This window comes from Melopsittacus undulatus, chromosome 11 (genome assembly GCF_012275295.1).
Source record: "Melopsittacus undulatus isolate bMelUnd1 chromosome 11, bMelUnd1.mat.Z, whole genome shotgun sequence".
In the NCBI taxonomy this organism is placed as follows: Eukaryota; Metazoa; Chordata; class Aves; order Psittaciformes; family Psittaculidae; genus Melopsittacus; species Melopsittacus undulatus.
In genome coordinates, this window is record NC_047537.1 from 5,052,419 (window position 1) to 5,072,427 (window position 20,009).

At 44.9% G+C, this 20,009-nt stretch overlaps 1 protein-coding gene across 2 annotated transcripts; it reads right to left on the reverse strand.

Annotated features, from left to right (window-relative positions):
* Positions 1-50: 50 nt before the first annotated feature.
* Positions 51-18,476, reverse strand: FUBP3 (far upstream element binding protein 3). 2 transcript variants are annotated; one of them, XM_034067753.1, is made up of 8 exons: positions 18,327-18,476; positions 11,749-11,854; positions 5,688-5,738; positions 5,176-5,206; positions 3,214-3,263; positions 1,562-1,633; positions 776-833; positions 51-144 (listed from the first exon to the last, which is right to left on the reverse strand). In XM_034067753.1, exons 1-8 carry the CDS (start codon positions 18,411-18,413, stop codon positions 138-140), a joined length of 462 nt encoding a protein of 153 aa, XP_033923644.1. In that variant the 5' UTR covers positions 18,414-18,476; the 3' UTR covers positions 51-137. The 2 variants fall into 2 exon arrangements, with proteins under 2 accessions (XP_033923644.1, XP_033923643.1); XM_034067752.1 differs by having other exon boundaries at positions 5,176-5,209.
* Between the last annotated feature and the right edge of the window lie 1,533 nt (positions 18,477-20,009).

Below are 20,009 nucleotides of genomic sequence, written 5' to 3' on the forward strand. Positions count from 1 at the left end.
GATTTTAAAAAACCCACCTACCCAAAGGCTGGGGAGAGAAAGAGCAGCTCCATATGTTAAGTGTGTTCCTGTAAGCCTGAGGATCCTGGATCCAGTTCCAGCAGGAGGTCCTCAACTGGTTTGTGAGAGTCTCAAACTCAGCTCCTGGGAAGGGGGAGGGAGGAAACACTGTCCCTAAAGTTTCTATAGGACTAAAGAGTAGAAACCCCTGATGGCTGGCCATGTGTCTCTACCATGCAGGGATCAGAATTCAAGACTTTGGTTCAGTCCTTTGCTCCTTGTTGGCAATGATGCAGAGGCAAGCACACACCCATGGGCCTCATGCTACTCTGCAACACCAACATCTCCAGTGTATTCTGGAGTGGCACCAACAGGCTTTGGAGGCCTCATGCAGCCCTTCTTCAGCTGAAAGGATGGTCATCTCAATAGGAGTAGGGAAGCGAAGGGGAGAAGAGAAATGCCCTTCAGCAGCTTAGCTCAGTATCCTGGAAAGCTGCAGTTGGAAAACTGCATCCTAGGTGCCCTAAGAGCAACCTTGCCCTGCAAAAGGGAATTCCATGGGAATTTCTGCAGCGGGTTCAAACTGCAACTGGAAAAAAGCCTTTGAGGTGCACAGTTTAAAGCATCAGACCAAGAGGTTCCATGCTCCAGAGACCCTCAAGTTTCTCTAGGCCAACATTTGTTGGTGTGGCTAAGTAAGTAGCACCACTGACAGAGCATAGCATTAGGGAGAAGAGAAAGAAGGAAAAAGGAGAGAAATGAAATCAGAACTCACTCAATGCTCTCTGGTGTCCCGGTGAGAACACAGGGCCTCTCAGGCATCCCACCACTGTCTACAAAGGAAACAAGAAGGAAACTTTCAATACATGGAATTAAGAAAACAGCAGCAGTTTCAGTAACTAGCAAGCAGTAATGGAAGCACTGCCCCCTCTCCGCACACAGAGCATGCTAATGAATTCTAAGACATGCAAAGGTCAACATATTTTAAATGATTTGCTGGATGTCTGCATTCTTTGAAAGCCTTCCCTACCAATTAAAGGGAGGGGTAAGAACCACATTCATCAACATTTTCCTGTGCAGCACTGCAGTAGTCTTTCCCAAAGCAAACAGGCACCAGCACAGAACAAATGGAAGCTCTCAGTTTTTCAATGCAAGGCCAGTTGTACTATGAGCTGCTGCCACCCTCCTGAGATGTCTTCTGCCAAGGGCTGCAGCTGACCAGACTATCAGAGACAAACTGCAGAGCTGAGCCAAGTGGTCAACCAGGAGAAAACCCAGCAGTTGCAATTCCAGGTCTAAGTACAACACGGACTGTCTATTTGCACTGTACCCATCTGTTGGCTAAAGACAGTTCCTTAATTGTTTCATTCCCTAAACCACCTGACAAACCTGTTTCCTATGTTAGTTGGGAGGTCAGTCCCAGAACAGCTCCCCCATGCATGTTAGCCTAGTATTCATCAGTCAATAAACGTGCCATGAGCGTGGCAAGATGTTTGTTCTAATGGACACAACACCCTTCAAGACAAAAACCTGTTCACAAACCATACAACGTGGCTCTTACCTGGAGCTATTTGAATCTTGCAGCCAGACTCTGCCTGAATCCGTGAGATCTGTTCTCCTCCCCTGCCGATTACTGAAACGAGTTCAACAAGCATCAGAACATACCATTTCCCCAAGCAACTGCAGAGCACCTTCCCCCTTTAACTCCGCTGCAGCTATCTATAAAGGAACAGTTTGACTCCAGGATTGCAGAAGAGGCATCCACAGCATGACCAGATTTATCACAGCAGAAAAACATTAAAATACTGCTGAAAGTTATTCTATTTGCTTGGAAAAATAAAAGGAAACAAAAAAGCCTGTCTTGCACTGGAATGGAAATACACAGTATGCAAGACATAAGGCAGTAGTTTGAGTGCTGCTAGAAGGGCCATTTAAGTATATCTTGTTCAGCTTGAAAAATAAACCAGTTATTTGGGGTACTAAGAAAAGGCAAAGACTTTTATTTCTTTAAAATTTACCTTTTCCTGCCTCTTTTCAATGCTATCTGGCTGGTTTGCACTCAAACAGAACTGCTATGTACTGAAATGCTCTATCAACCTCAAGTGAAAACAAATACCCATCTCCCTTAACTCTTGGAGTTGGCACATCATTGCTTCACAGCAAGATACTGAGAAGAGACTATGTGCCAATCACCACTTACATCCTTCCCAGACTGCAAAAAGAGCAAAACTGTCATGTCAAACAGCTATGCCTGGCTCAAGATGCTCCCACAGAAGCTGTGGGTTTGCCACCCTCCTGCATCTATCTGCCCCTAGACCAAGATTAGACTTAACACAAAGATGATGCAGAGCAAGCTCCCTTCTCTCAGAACTACAGCATCCCTCCAATGTTCCCCCATATGTGGCACAAGGACCAATAAATCAAGAGGCCTGTTGGGCAGAGTGAGTGTTTCCTTTGCAGGGATTTGAGTTACAGTTTTATAGTGCCTTTAGAATGGGGACAAAACTTCACACACTAAGGGGTGATTATCACGGCCTCTTGTTTTCCTTTTTACTCTCCATATATCAAATTTGAAGATACACACAGATGTAGCAGTGGAAGAATCTGTGCAATCACTGTAGTAGCGCATCAGCAGGAGGTGCCATTGAAAGGAAGAGTAATGCTCATCAAGAGGAAGAGAGAAATTAGGATCAAGCTTGAGAGAGAACAGCATCAGGAATGCAGATCTAGGAAAAATTCTCATCTGAGCACTGCATGCTGCTTGTGTTTCCCTGCAGCAAACATACGAGATTTTCTTAATGAATTAAAATTCTGTTTAATTTCCCTTGATTCAACTCAATTTAACATTTAAATGCTGTTTCCTCCCTCAGCTCTCAGTTTTGCATACTCAACAGAAGTGAAATGTTTCAGTGAGGGGAAATAAATTAACTTTTGACTTGTTTTTGTACTATGCTAGTGGGAATTTAAAGAAGAGAATCACTAAAACCCTCAGTAACTTGTACCATGGTCTTGTTCTTATTACTGGGACATGAAGCTTTTCCGTGCTCTATGCACCTGGATTTTAAACACAGGTCATCTAGTCCCCATGAAGACAGTATCAGACAAGGCCTATCCAAGGCTAATAAATACAAAATGTTGTGACCATGTCAGAATAAACCACATTCCTGCACAGAAAGCACATCAAGAAACATCAAAAACATCCAAGGTACTTACTAAATCCAACCATTTTATCAGGCACTTTGAACTCTTCTGTTATTACAGCCCTAAAAAAGGAAGGAAAAATATCAAATAGTCATTACAAAGAACAATTTGGAAGACAACAATGTCCCTGCCACAGAAACCACTGCACAGGCACAGCATTAAAGCTCCTGCACACAAATAAACACTGTGTCAAGTCAAAATCATTTGTTTTAGAAGGGAACTCTCATGGACACTTCATTTCTCCTGTGCTGGACACATTTCCAGTCCACTCTCCACCATCTTCAATAGAGCCAATGGAAGAACCTCTTTATTCTTGCTCCAAACAGGTTTAGCAGAATAAGAGCAAACTTTCTTTCATATTTACCCTAGACCATCCAAGCTGGAGTCTCTGCCTACTACTTTTGGACATGCTCTTGCCAACGGGCACTAACCAAAGCCAAGCCTGATATGAACGCACCCTCCAATATTCACAGATAAGGATCTGCTTGTCCTTATAATTCTTGTTCTTGGGATTTATAAAAGCTGCCTTCAATTATGCTTGGAAGCATCACTATCTCAAGCCTTCCATACCTATTGCTCTTTGGACTTTTTCAGTGTGTCTCTGCAATTTCAGAAGATCTGACCATAGTCAAGGTGGAAGGAATTAAATTTGTTTTTTTTGCTTAGCCCTTTCTATCTTGTAGAAAACACAATAAATATGGAATCTGCATATATGCAGATATATGCATATATGCAAACATATATGAATCATAAATACAATTTGTTCAGCAATCTCCAAAGCAATGAAACACCTGCAGAAGCTCAATGCAGGTTTTGTGGTGAGGTGTATTAAAATCTTCCCATTTGTTTTGCTCTGTACCAGTTAGGGAAGGTATCAAATACGCATTAGGCTTCACCAACTGAGCTGCAGATAAAGCACCCTCCACTGGCTTGAGGCTCAGTGATGCTAAACCAACCAGTGCCATCCGTACCTGCAATAGAACACACCTGACTCACTTCACTCACTGCAGAACTCATCCGCTACAGGGAGCTTCAGAATTACTGCTGGTTTACATGCCTGTTTCCTAAATGTCCTATCCTGCACCATTTGTTAGCCACCCTGTGTTGGAGGAGCAGTTGCAGCAGGGCAAAGCACCTAACCTAGCAGAAAACCAACCATCAACACTAATTCAGGCGTTTCAGCCTCATCAGCTCCCTGCACAAATGTTGCTCCTGGCAGAAGAGAGGTGGCAGGTAGCAGCACAGAAGATAACACTGCTCACCCCTTTCTGTGCTGCCCATGCTGGACATCAGCATTAACCTAACCACTACAAACTGACGGTTCTCCAGTCTTCACATACACTGCTTGTCCTTTCTGCTGAGGCCCCCAACAAGCAGCTGAGGATAACGGAAATGCACTACTATTAGCCCAAAGGTGAATCCAACTTTAGAAATGCTCTCCTCTTCCTACTCAGAACAAGACAGACAACTCCTTAAGACCAGGGTTCAAGAAAAACTTAAGAATTTTACTTTTAGATGCTAAGACATGATAACTTGCTTCAGTCTCCCCAGATCATCTCTGACAAAGGAGTCATCCCAGGTCATATTACACTCAAAAAACTAAATCCTAATCCTAGAACCAACAGTAACATCTACCTGTCTATTTAATACTTCCAACTTCTGTCAAAATGCCAGAGCTGTTTTTCACTTTTTCCTTCTCACCCCACACCAGGGCAGGAAAAGGGAGAAGAGGGAGAATTTAATCTTCTCAGTCCTGCACATTTACAGGAACCAAATCCAGGTTTCACATCAACTCTTCTTTCATCATCGTAACAAACCACAGTAAAGGCTTCGCAGAAACCCCAGCCTGCAGAAAACCCAAGCTGACAGTTTCTCCACATCCTCAACCTCTGACTTGCTAACACTACTACAGATGGCGGATCAATAAACAATTAGAATTGATCAATAAATAATAAAACATAACCCACTGCTTACCTTTGATGTACCAGGGCCCCTAACTGGTTACCTACTGTGGCAGAGAGAGAAAAAAGGAAAAAAATCAAAGCATTAGCACGGATAAACTAACTTCATCCCTATAGAAAAAGAGTTCTTACCATTTCATCAAAAAAAGAAAGAAAAGCAAAACAGTAATTTAGGTTCAGTGGCTGAAATGAATGCGTTATGTGGTGCAAAACAGGAGGGGATTTCTTGATCAACACACACCATAACGCAGTGTCCAGCTGAACACAGGATAGGGAATTGATCTGTGTCTCCCCATGCTGAGAGTCATGGGAGAAAATCCTGCTTGCCCAAATCCAAATCCCTGCAAGTAACCTCCCCCCTTCCCAAATTAAGCCCAGAGTAGTAAAAAAAGGAAGAAAAGGGAGGGAAGGAGGGGGGAGAACAGACATTTCAAGCAGACTGATGTGCATTAAAAAAAGAACAACGAAAGCCGAGCAGGCTCAGATTTGTCAAGGCAAAAAGCATTCAAGACTGCTTGCACATACTTCTCTCTGCGTCCCTTATCTGTGCTCCATGAAGCCCACTTACACGGAGACCTGTTAAAGGAATATGTCTGTTAAGCAACCTTGTGGCACCCAAACAGTATTCACTTTTAAACCTGACACATGTTCCTGAATGCACACATTCCAGACGTATCTGCCACGTTAGCTGGTGGTCCGTTTATGATCAGCAGTTATCTCCCCAGCTGACAACCCTCAACCAGATTTGTAACCCCCCCCCCAACAGATTAGATCTTTCTTCCAACTGTTAATGGGGAAAATATCATTAGACCAGCTCATGCAAAGTGGGAACAGGAAGCCTGCTGGGCTTCCTACTGGACTTTGCCTGCAGCAAACCAGCTAAAAACCAGACCATTTGGTCCTAACAACCAGTTGAAAGATTATATTGCATGCCTGGAGGGCACAAGTAGCAAACCGAATGAAACCGGCCAACATGTGAGCTGTGATAATAAAGATGCTGTTTCAAACTACCTTGCAGCAACTTGCACATTCTTTGACCTGAAATAAATTGGCAATCAGCTGGCAGGGTTAGAAAGCGGATGCATCCCACTTTCTGTAAATCCAGGAGAAGGATGGATAAAGTTTGTGGCCAAACACTTGACTCAAATAAAACAGACAAAGAGAGTCAATACTGTATTTCTGCTGTGTGTCAATACATTCATAATAGTTCAGGACCAAAATATTGACAGCATATATATTTTATTACTTTCCCCAGCTCAGTGATAAGACAACTGCTGTGTTATTGACTCCATTAGATTTGTCTTTGCATATTCTCACCCTGAATATAAAAAGCCCTAATTTGATAACTGTCAATACTGCAGCTGAAAAAGGTGGGTGATGTAATGAGGAATATTTGCTCTAGCTCATAAGATACTACTGCAGAGCTGAGCAAATACAACCAAATCCAGGATCACACCATCTCGCCCCACACTGTGCTCTAGGTATGCACAGTAGGTCTGGTGGCTGTGTTTGGGTTTGCCCTTGCCACAGACCAGGCCACTCATTATCCCAAGCTGCCAGAAAGAGCGGTCTTAACACGACAAGGCTGTATTTAAATATCTGCTTCACATTTGAGTTCACCAGAACAGCTTTTAGCAGCCTGCTCCACTGCAGTCGCTGCCTACAAATTATGAGACAGACACACATCCTATAATCAACTCGTGAAGTTCACGCAAGGAACGGAAGAGCCTTCATTTTGTAACACAATCCTACACTTGAAAAAGACAACTTCATCGGGGGAAACACGAATGAGCACGAGAAGTTAAATCAGAAAGGGAAATGATACTTTACATGCACCTAAATGTCTCCGACCCATTCCAAGCACTACACAAACGTGGCAAGCCACTCACCACCCCAAGCAGGTATCAGCCTCACTGTGTAGTTATTACAAGTCAGTTAACAACAATTAAGCCACAATAACTTATGGATAATTCCTTCCACGTTTCATAGATAACCCCTCCATGAGCTCAGATAGAAGACAGATGGAGAGAGCTGGGAGTGATTTATGTGAAGTCAGTTGTTATTTCTCCCTGATTTGGGGAGAAAAAAGAAACAACTCGTGGTTCTAATAACCTAAAGGTCCATTCCTTTTCCAACGTGCCCATTTTGCTCTGAAAGACAGGGACTAATAGAGAGGCAGGGCTGAGGCAGACCATGCTCACTGCAATAGCAAAAGCCGATGTACTGCCTACACTATCTCAATCTTGACGCCAGGGAGGGGGCTGAACTCTGACAAGCCACGTACATATTTCCCCCTTTTACATCTATTGAGTACAATTTAACTGTAACTGCAGTCATTTTACTGCAAATAAGGAAAAACACTGAATAAAATCAGCACAATTTCCTATTAATGGCACCTGCTGGTTGAAAACTCTTCACTCTTCTTTAGGCTTCACCTTAACTGAATTCTACCCAACAGACACTCAAAACAAATGTGGATTTTCTTCCACCCCATAAAACAGAGCACTGCCTCCCACTAAATTAATGTGCATGGAGGGAATATACAATCTCATCAAGAACATCTTCATGGCTAGAATAAAATCAGCACATCTGGAGAGCAGTGGAACAGGCTTGCATTTCATACTTCGCAACTAAAATAGGATCGCTGTACATTTTAGAAAGGAAGACATCAGTGACCCTGATTCTTCACCATTAAATATTGCTAGACTTTTCTTTAATTAAAAGCTCACAACCTAATAATTTTCATTGCAAATCTTCATAGGCTTTTTTCCTCCTCCTTTAAGCTGCCCTATTTAAGTAACAGTGAACTGTGAAGTTGCAGTTTCAGAGAACACTGCCATTCTGTGTATTACACTAAACCTTTTGCTAAGAGATCTGGACTTTTGCCCTGGTCTTAGTGCTGCTGCAGATGTGTCAAGGAGCATTACCACTAACTTTGAGCAGCAGTAAGACAGAGGTAAGATTTTCTTCTGCCTCATCACTATTTTCATTGAAGACACACTGAAGCAAAAGAATAAAGTACAGCAAGATCATACAGGGTTACTACAATCAAGTTTTATTACACCAAAACAGGCCACGTTCATATCTGCACCACAAAGGCTTGGGGAAGGCAGAGGGATATGAGGCTTCTCTGAGGTCTCTAACCTTTGTTTCCCCAGCCTCAAGGATGCCCCAGCCTTCAGCTGCAACACTGCTGCTTAACCCTGTGTGTATCACTGGACACTTCTGCAAAGCTGTTCAAACCAGGGCAGACAAAAGCCATCATTCTGGTCATCAGTCTCTTTCCAGCAGGCTAGATCCCTGTTTCCTTTGAACAAAAGGAGCCTGTTTCTTTAAGGATTATTTAGCATTGAATAAACTTATGAAATCGTGCTAGTAATTAGAGAGACCCTTTAATTAGAATGGAAGCCAGGAGCAGCCATGGCCATCACCAGGAGGGCTGAGATCCATTCTGAGCTGTGGGCCACAAGCAAGATGCCATCAGGTCTCTGTACAGCTCAGACTTACCCCATCTCTAGTGCTCACTTCCATAGAGAAACATTAACCCCTGCAAGTGGCCATGTAAATGCAGACTACGATTTCCTGTGAACAGCACAAATAAACCTGATCTCCTCCCTGCACTGTAGCTATTTGCAGCATTACTTTAAAGTTGTTTCCAGAAAGAGGAAATAAAGAAGCCAGGGGAAAAAGAAATAAATCACTCTTGAGCCCCATCTAATACCAAAAGGCCAGGTCACCAGGGCCAATCCCAGCAGCTCTTTGTTTCAGATGAAGGTTACGTTAAGGGAAGTGCAAAAGGCACCCACATGCTCTGGTTTCCAACACTATGACAAACCTATTTTTCCTGGAAATGCTCTAAAAGCAGCTGGATTTGTTTTGACAGTGCACTGTCACCCTGTCTGAACACCACTTCCTAAGCTGACATCAATCAGCAGTACCAGCAGCTGCTTATAAAAATGGACAGGCAGAATAAGGCTTTCTGGAAAGACAGACAGTTTTCCTGTCACCTTAAATACTTCCTCTGGGCCCCTTTTTTCAGGATTATTAGGAAGAGAAGCAATTTTCTAACAGCTACAGGGGGATAAGGAAGCAGTGAGACCTGCACTCAGCCGTGAACACACAGTATATGGAGGTAAACAATCAAATGCTTTACCACCAGGTTTGTTTCCAAGCTGTCCAGAGCAGCAGAATGTACCCAAACCCCCGCACCATAAAATTCCTAGAGCATGCATAACAACATAAATAATTGCTTCTTGACAACCATGTGTCCAAACTGTGATTCACAGACAAGCAGAAAATGGAGAAGATTGTGGGCAAGCAACCCTGACACCCCTTGCTTGCAGCTGACAACTGAGAGATCATCCAAATGGGAAGTGCTTGCCTAATTTAAGTGTCCTATTAAAAGCAACTGCCATCTTCCAGATGCTTAAAGTTAAGGCTGCATTATAGACTTCTAATGCCACGGCAGCAAGAGCAGGTAGTTTAAGACTAAGTTACATATCATACCACAAACAGAGAGGAAGAAGCATTTGTGGCTTCAGGAGTGCCTTTGCCAGGCTGCAGTTCTGGGTATGCAGTCTTAGCAGCACAGGAGGATCACACCGTGAGGTGGGAACTCATCACACAATTGTATTTCAGTACAGGACTTACTAATGCCTTTAGAAATAAAGGGTAAGATGAGCAAAGCTGAAAGAAGCGATGCAACCCTTGCTCCTACCCTGACAATTCCTGTTTCTTTGTGTAATTCCAGCCCTTGAAAATATTACTTCCATCATTTCTCTTCTCCTCTAAGATCTTGGACAAAGTTATAAAACCTACAGATGTACAAACTAAAGGCAAATACAGCATTGGAGTTACTTTAAAAGAGTTATGGACAAGGCTCAGTGCTGAACTACAGGGTGAGCAAACATCCCTAGGTCTTCACACCAGCAGAACAACCAGAATGAGGTGTACAGCCGCTCCAGAAGGCACTACCAGGAATGACACCTGCTCCATGCAATTTTCTATCACAACACAAGAATCCAGCAGTAACATGTATTTATAGCCCAGACTGCAACTGTATTGACACTGGTTGTGTCAACACAAACAAGGCTCAGCAAGTAATAGGGTTGCTCACGAGTAAAAGTTCAGGTACAAAGTCTAAGTTGTGCTGTCATTAAGCACTATGACCATTTCACATGTTAAAAGCTCATCAAAACAACATTTTATCAAGAGGTCAGGTTTCCCAGTTCAGTCTGATGGATCAATGAAAGAAATGGGCAGGGCTCACTTGCTGAATGCCTAGTTCCTAGAAGGCTACCAACAGACACCAGTAATACCAGGCCTCTGGCTGCTCACGGACACAGTGATGCTCCAGCCTGAGATACAAGGCACAGGGGCTCCCCCAGATAAACCCATGCTTTCCTAAAACACCAAACCAAAGGAGCTGCAACCTCTTGCTCAAACAGAGCCAACACCAGAGAACAAAACGGGCTGTGGCACGTGTTCAGAAGTTAGCAAGCCAAAGGCTCCACATGAAAGAAACCCCCCCATGCTCCAGCTCTCAGTATGAGAGGCAGACACACAGTATTTTTCAGCCTTTGTATCAGACAAACCCCAAATTATTTCCAAAATGAAGTGCTAGGCAGCAGCTTTGCTTGTCTCCTCTGTACTCCTGAACATATCTGAGGGGGAGAGAATCACCCTGCAGGCCTACCTGAATCAGTAACATACTAGAGGAGACAGCAAACGGAGATGTAGTCACGTTGACTTTTAATAACCAACCACAGGAAAAAGTGAGCTCTTCTCATTTGTGCAGCAGCAGCAAAGACAGTTCAAACACTTCTTGTAAGAGGGCACATCATTAGTTTGTAATAAGGAAAACACCTGCTCGAACATTTTTTGGCTCCCAAAGATAAAAAAGTAATAGCTTACTTTAAAATTATAACACTTATAATTAACTCATTACAATTAGCAGGTATGGTACACCAACAAATCCTTCTCTGGCTGTGGCCAATGCTAAATGCTTCAGAGATGTAAGAAAACTCAAAGAATAATTATGAAAAAAAGCAGGCAGTTTCCTTCCAACTTGCATCAGTTTACACCAATATGTTTCTCCTTAAAATTCATGTGCAAAGACATCAGAACTGTCAACAGTGACTCAACTACTGTGCTGTGGCCACTGCTACACATGGCAAGGAACATGTAGTGCTGCCCCTGTAAACCCCCTGTTTTCAGAAAATAGGGGTCACCAGGGAAAAACAGCTTTATTATGTACCTCGGGTACTGTATATACAGGCTCCATCACAGCTCCAATAAGCACATCCTCCTCCTTCCTCCCTCCCACAACTACCACAGAACAAGACTTAAACTACAGAGTTCATTTGCTAATTCCCAAAGTTCATGAACTAAGAAAGAATTGCTTTACATTAATAATACCAATGCCTAGGAGCTCCATGCTATCTAGATAACACTAAACAGCACAAGGCATTTTGTATAAAATGTATATACACAGGTAGATGCATTGACTTATGTCCTTCAAGCAGATAGCTGCCTCCATAGCCAAATTTCAGGGGCTGCGTCCACAAGACGAATCACAGCAGCTTACCTCCATCATCCAGGGGCCGTTTCTGCACTCCATAACCATAGACTGATGGGTCCACAAGTGTTGTAGAATTATTCAAGTGAGGAATATCTCCAATTTTAGCAGCAATCTATAAAAACAGGGGATAAAGCCTGATTAGCATACTTGAAGTTTCAGCCATCACAGTTAAACACTCTGTCCTCCAATAAGGCATTTACCCCAATCCAATCTTCTTTCAGCTATTTATTACACAGGTGGCTTTTTAGCAGTTCCAAGACAGCAGTGGTTCATTCATAAAGTAAACAATTTAATGCTTGCTTTTCATATTTGTTTAATTAAGATCACATTCACTCAGTTCCTCTTTCTGATCATAAGTAGGTATTTACTCCCTGGAACATTATATTCAGGTTTGTTCACTCAATGAACAGCTGACAAGTTAAATCTTGCAAAGAGGAGAGTTCTAACTAGCTCACCAGCTTTGTCCTGGTGAAGCTGTCACCACTGTAGCTGTGTAGAAGGACACAGGGCTCCTCCTGCATCCATGCATATCCAGATACACCGAAATGCACATCAGCAGGGGGAAGTGAAGGGGGAAGAATGTGAAAATATACAACACAAGGACAGGTTTGAGAGCTCCTAGTCACAGAGGCTGGATCACCCTGTGTTTACTGAATGAAGAACAAGCCAGTGGACAAACTATTAGCCTAGAATTAGTTTCAATTTCCTGCTGTGGTAAGTACAGCATAAACAGGACTAATGCTGCCTGTGTCCCTGTTTTCATCCCTTACAGAGAGGTAACTGCCACTCCCTGCCAAGCCAGGATGCAAGGAGGATATTTACAGGAAAGAGGAGACAGGCCAGGTTGGATGAAGCCTTGGGTGATATGGTTTAGTGTGAGGTGTCCCTGCCCATGGCAGAGGGGTTGGAACTGGATGATCTTAAGGTCCTTTCTAACCCTAACTATTCTATGATTCTAAGTATCACAGTAAGGGCACTAAGGTAAGCAAGTAAACTAGACTAAACACTTAAACATCACTTAATAGAAGTGAAAAGTTAAGCTTGTCTTTAACTACATTTGGGAGATACCTATACAGGTGGGTGCTGACAGATTCACCTACTCTCCAAGCTAACTGATATAAGATCACCCTAGAAAAACACAGGTACATTACTCTGGTGCTGCACCTAAGTTAATACCCCCTGCAGGGACAGGCAAGCTGCAGTCTCACAGCACCCCTTGACTACCTAAAGTACTTTAATAAGCATGTGCAGAACAAAGTAGTTACAGAACAAATATAAAGCACTGTGTATGCTACAGCATTTGCTTCCTTTTCCAGCAAAAAGAAAATCAATGGACAGGATCTTTACTAGGAGTCTGATCTCACTCTATTATAAGTGAGATTTCACCAGAGAATAAGCTATAGGAACAGATGAAAGAGCATTTTACACAGATAGGTTTTAAATGAAGACAAGGGCAAATGACAAATATAACTATAGGTATTTCTAAAATCTGAGTTTTACTGCAACAGAAAGACATCTACAGTAACTGTGGCTGTTGACACTATAGGCTGCTTCAGTTGAATAAACAACTGCCCAAGATTCAGAACCACAGGGTACTGAAAAAAAGCTATTTGAAATAATCTTGAAAGATTGAGGGCACTGCTGTTAGAAAGAGAATAGAAAACACTCTCTTCAATGCCTTGCACGAAAAGAGCTCCAAGTTCTGAACATTTTCATCTCGTAGCCCATTCTGTCCTGTCCTCTTTTAGGAAGTCAACAACTTTGTTGTGTCAGAAATGTCAGGACCTAGAGAATAACATCTTCCTGCAGGACCAGCACAGTGATCATGTAGTGAAGCTCTAATGACAAGCATCTTGTACATTAACATCTCCAAAAACTAATAAGCCCATAGAAATCTGATTCTGAAAGCATCAACACACTTTGTACACTTCATACTAGGGAGTGTCAGGTGATGCCTTACTTTTTGTTGAACTGCATGCCTGGTTCCAGCCCTTTGCCTTCCCCTTACATTTGGGATACAGAGGATTTAAATAAAGGTACAAAGAACATTGATGTTTCCTGGCTACTTCAATGCTGAAAAATAAATTTTAAGACATATTTTATAACAATCTATCAGCAGCTTTCACACAGTAACTTACAAGGATGCCAAAAGGAACAGTGTCAGGTATAACATACCCTGGCATGTTTTGGAACACTTGATTTTAAATGTTTGTTGTTGTGGAAACTGTTAGCTGACAGTTTTGAGCTGAAATCACATACTACACGTTCAAGGGAAAGAAAAAATAGCCTGTGGATAGCAGAAGCTGGCCTACAACAGGCAGCTAGCATGGAGTACAAAGGTGTGCATGAACAGATCACTGCCGTAGAAGCTGGCTGCTCCCAGAGCATACAATTACGATCCTGGCACAGAACCCTCCAGCTAAAAGGCAAAATAAGAGGCAAAGCAATCCTTATGTTATCAGCTTTCGGGATATATCCCACACACACACTTTATTTAAACTTGCCCCTTATCTGTATTAGCCTCCCAGCTGCCACCGGATTACTGGCACACAACACAGCACCTCCCAATAGCAGGGAAAACCACGCTGCAAAATACAGGAGTTGAGCTTTTAAAGTAGATGTAGCAGTTAAAATGCATTTTAACTTCTTATGTTCAACTTAAAATGGGAGCCTCAGTTTTTACTACAGGTTCAGCAGAGAGATAAGCACAAAAGTTAGGACACAGCAAAAGTAAGCAGACCTAGCTCTTATCTGGCTGAATGACCTTGAGTGATGTACTGCTAGCCACTGCTTTTGTCCTGTTCTATACCAGTCTTATTCCTCCCCCCTCCCTTTTTTTTTCCTAAACCAAATACATCCATATTACTAAGCTCTGAAATACACTGGAAAAACACACTACTACCTGTTTCTGCACCTCATTTCCCCAAAGTAAGTGTCTCCAACAAACATTTTAAAGGAGACAGCACAAACTGCAACAGTAAACCCAATAAAAAAAAAAATAGCCCATGAAGTTGCATGAAGGATTTAAGTTTTCCTACACTTTGCACTTCTGTCCTCCTATACCTTCAACACCCTCTAAAAATGGTATAATATGAACACAGTTTTAAATATGAAGCTTCTTTGCTAGGTACAGCAGGACTCAAACAGCATTATCTGCAGAATTCAGCTTTGAAGAGAAAGGGCCTAACTTCTGAGGAGAACCCCTCCATGCTGTCCTGCGAAAGAACTGCAACCCATACAATAACCAATTCTAGGTATTGACAGGATACAAAACAACAAGGTGCTGTCACCTGACCCTTCAAACAATTCCAGTGCTTCTGCTACTCTTCCCATGTGTCAAGAAGAACACTCAAGTTTGTGTGACAGACACTTTGCCAGATCTCTGCAGGAAGGAGCAAAACCATCCACAGCCACTGAAGTTTCATGTTGCAGGTGGTTTTCCTAAATACTAGAGGATGAGCTGAACAAGTACACTGCATGGGATAAAGAAGTTAGTCTAAGAGTCCTCCATCCCCATGAAATTAGAAGTTAGCTCCTCATAGTAGAAAAGGATACAGCCTGTTAACTCTGATTCATCCACTTTCAAGGTACCCAAGATGGAACTCAACAGACTTGCCAAGCCACCGCCTTTCCTCTTTAGAGCATTCTCAGAAATCTGGATTCAGAATGTACATATGGCAGATTACAAGAACAGCTAATGTAAGAAGAGGGAACCTGTAAGGGCTGCAAACGCCTGTGTTGTACTGAAAATGAGACTGCCGAGAAGAACAGGAGAGGGTAAGAAACAAGCTATTTTCTCAGAATAAGTCTCTAGGAGAGCTGGACAGAAATCCATTTCTGTCCAAAGCACAGGCAGCTTACCTTATTTTCAGATCCCATTTCTCAAAAGGGGAGCAAATATTATCTTTCTCTGTGCCCCCCACCCCAATATGCCACAGAAGAAAAGCCATCCTGCCCAGGAGCAGTCAGATAGACCAGTCACCATCCATGATCCATAAACTAATCCCCTCACTTGATGCAGAAGATACAGAACAGACCACCTCAAAGTCCCAGCATTCCCTTGAATAAGTAACTTTTCATACATCTCAAGTACTGAAGAGTTCACAAAAAACCCAAGCAAGTCCAGCACAAACACTGAAAGCAATGTCCAAATAATTTCTTTCAAAGCTATTCCAGATTTCTTACTCTTATGTCATCTCATATCCCAGTGACTTTGAGCAATGCAGTTACTTTTCTTTGATCAGAAAAGTCTTCCCTGTCCTGAATTATTTAGTTGTTAGTAACTAAGCCAGATTTCAGTGTTCTGGCTCTCGTCAGAACTGAAGTTAGTAAATCTGATGACTAGTCTTAAGTGTAATATTAAACTTTGAAAGAGTTTGAATGTCAATCCAGGGATGCCACACCAACACACAAAGCAAGAACTACAACTGAATCTTTTTTCCTCTGTTCCTTCATCCCCTTAAAGCAAAAGTAATACTCAGGAAGGGCCATGGCACTGGCCTGGAACAGTACTAAAGCTGTCATCTATGCACCAGATCAGTGTAGTTCAGGCAAATACAACATGAAACACACACAGGGAAAGATCTGCCATCGCCTCCAGAGAAGTGTTAGGTCAAACTGCCTTGACATCCCACCTGATTGTCAGCCAGCAAGCTCCATCACAGGTTGTGGGTAATGAGGTAAATATCCATCCTCTGAGCAATTAAGACCATCTTCATTCAATTTGTGAACAAGTCACTAGTGATGATTCAGTCCTGCCATTCCTTGCAGCAGCAGACTACCTACGTCTCTAAAGAACCAGATTAAAGCAAGTCCTTTTGCAGAGGGGGGGGAATATTTTAGTGCTTGCCAACAATTCTTTCATCCCACAAACACCAATGGAAAAACATCACATTCAACAGACAGCATACAACTCACTCCACAAAAATGAGGCCCCTGTGCTCCCACAAACACATGCAGAGCACACACACCTCTCAACACACTTGTTTCCAAGGGGAAAAGACAGCGGACAGTTTGATACACTGCGGTGCCTGGCCTGAAGATGTTCAGACTAACTCAAGTTCAGACTAACTTCAAGTTCAGACTAACTCAAGCCACAGACTCATAGAAAACTGACCCATTCTCACAAGTACTGGTTAACTTAAGAACAGTAAAGTTGGAGTAAGTGAGAATAGAATTGTTTAATATTCTACCTCCTTTACGTGAGGATTTAGGGGGCTCTCAGTCACCCCACAAACATGACAACTGCAACCACTCAATGCTGATTCAGATCAGTTGCAACTTAACAGCAAATCTTTTTTTCTCTACATAAACAGGTTATTCAAAAATTATCCAGCTGCTAGCAGGCAATATTATCACATACTCAAGGAGATGTTTTTGCAATGGGCCTTTGGTAACAGACAACCAGGTTGAGACAAACACAGCTGCAACACCACTCAATTTAACTGCATCAAGTAGATAACGCTGGACTAACAGCAAAGCTTTCAGACATCACACAGCACCAAGGCCATAGCACTTCATAAGCACTGAAGAAAGTGATGCACAGCCTCTTCCATGAGGCAGCTAACACACAACCTGCCTACTGCAGAGAAAGAAATGGACAACCAAAGAGCAAAGCAGTTTGTGGTCTCCTCTGGGGAGGTGCAGGGTGTTTGTCTCAAACAGCAAGCACCTCAGTACAGGTTGCTGAAGGCCACACAGAACACAGACTTGCTGCCACACCAGTTCACCAGTGAGCCATGAGTGATGGTGAACCACTTAAGTTCCATCAGAGCAACTGCTTGAAAGGCCCAGTTTAGTTTCTTCGGAAGCCTCCCCATGACATGAGAGAAGCGAGTCTAGGCAACAAGGAGATTTCTCCCACCTGGCCTTTAACCCTGGAAGGAATAAAGTCATGTCTTTAAGCACCAGCTGGGCTGTGGTCCTGGTATTCAGCTGTCTTACGTCTCATTGCAGTTATTAAGCACGAATAAAGTGCAACCTGTTCAGAGATGGAATAAACACCAGTGACAGACATGGAACAAGAGATGCAACGAACAGTCACAAAACCTGTGCTGTGAGCAGCAGCTTCTTGTTTCTGGAACCACTTTCCACCTGCTGAGGAGCACAGACTCTGGGAATGTCTTGCACTGACAAGGAGGGTGCAGACTTCTGCAGGTGCCAGCACTTTTACTTTTCAGCGCCGTGTAAACTCAGAGATTCCTTTGGGGAATGCTTCACTCCCACTGTCCCCCCCTCGTAGGAGGGAATGCAAAGCTCCCCCTCTGCCAGGGTTTCTATCGATTCACCCAACTCTCACTGAAGGCCTCATTATTATCGTTATCCCCCCACCCACTGCAAAGCGCAAGGCGACAACTCCCGCCGGCTGCACCCACAACGCTCCGCCGTGCCCCAAGCCCCTCCGCCGCCGCCTCTCCCCCTCCCCGCAGCTCCTTCACCGCTGCCCGCAATGGCCAACCCCGGGCCTCCCAAGCGGGGCCGCCGGTGCCGGCCTGCAGGCGAAGGGGCAGCGGCCCCGCCGCGGCCTAGCGTTGCCCCGCGGCCTCCTCCCGGCCCCGGCCCCGTCCCGGCCGCACAGCCCCTACCTGCCGGACCCGGTGCAGCGCGTCCGCGAACCCCTCGGCCTTGATGCCCACGGGGGCCGCGCTCTGCCCCTGCGCCAGCTCCGCCATGGCCCGCGCCCACCCGGGGACCCGCACCCGGAAAGGGAAAGAGCCCCCCGCTTCCGCCGGAAGTGGCACTCAGGGGCGGGGCCGGGAAGGAGGGGGTCGCGGAGCGCGGCGCGGCAGCTCGCGTGCTGGTGGGCGGGGCCTGGCGGAGGCACCGCCCCCCCCGGCACCGGGAGAGCGCACGGCACGGGCACGCGCATGCGCACTGCCCGCCCGGTCCCGGTATGTGCCAGCCGTGCCGTGCTGTCCTGCCTGTGACATCCCATACGCATCCCGTCCTATCCCATGCGCATCCCATCCTATCCCATCCCATCCCACAGCTTCCAGCCCGTTCCACCCCCTCCATCCCCGCTGCAGCGCGGCCGCAGAGGTGGCCGCACCGGTTCACACCTTCCATGCAGATGCCTCGTTCCACGGTGCCCGTTTCCAGCCCACTCTGGTGTGTGTATGTTCGGGGACAGTGGTTTCGGTTCGTGGTGGACGGACCCTGCCATGGTGCTTGTGACACTGCATGAAGCTCCTGTAGAGCTGGAGCTCCCGGGGGTGTCCAGCATCCTCATCCCCTGTGCCAGAGTCCCCAGGGCCAATACAGCCACGATGCTCCCAGCACAGTGGAGCAGGAGGCTCCAGGATGATGCAAGGACCAGTTAGTCAAGGAGTAATGCAAAGAACATGCAAAGCTGCTTCCCTGAGCAAGGTACTGCTGCAGGGCCCCTGCACAGCCCGGTTTGGTCTCATAGATCTGGGAAATGTGGGGGTTTTTGGGGTGTCCCATGAGTGCTGCCACCCAACCTGCTGATCGGGCACAGATCCCATTGCTGGGGTACACACTGGCTGCAGGTTCATGATTCCTCCAGGGTATGAGAGCAATGCCATGCTGTGGGGTGGTGGCATGGCTTATGGCACAGGGGGGACAAGGGGCAGTGATGGGAATCCTGGTCTGGTGATCCCCCCAAGTTTGGCCCCACTGAGGGCCTTGAACTAACCCCCCACACACATTGCAGAGCAGCTGCATGAGAGATGCAGTCTTCCAGACTGGAGCCTGCAGCCAGCTCCAGCATGGCTGGGTTTGCCTGGAATAGCCCAGCCTCCACTGATCCCAGACCCCTTTTCCAGAAGCCACCAAGTGTTTTATGCCCCAAGCTGTGCTGGCCCCATCTCAGCTGTTTCTTGCTCTTTCCAGTTTTATGCATCTCATTCCCACCCACATGAGTAGGCAGGAATTGCTGAGGCCCATGAAATTGCCTGGTGGCTTTCCAAGAGCAGGGAACAGCTTCTTCCCTGGGATGCACAGTCTGCTGCTGCTCACCTACGTTACACCAGTGGGCTTGCTGAGCTCTTCCTCTTGGGATCATTTTCTTAAGCAAAATGCCCGTTTATTTTAGGAGAAAGGAGCAGAGCCCATGGGGGACGGGTTTCAAGATGATCAGTATCACTGCAGCCACCCATCATCTTCCAGCTGTGGTGGAAGCACCTTCCCCAGCCATGCCCAGGGCTTTGCTTCTTCCTCTCTTGCAAACAACCCAAAGACTTTGCTGGATGCAGGGATTTTCCCCCTCCTAACCCTAGCTCAGCACCAGCCACCTCTTTCCCCATGCA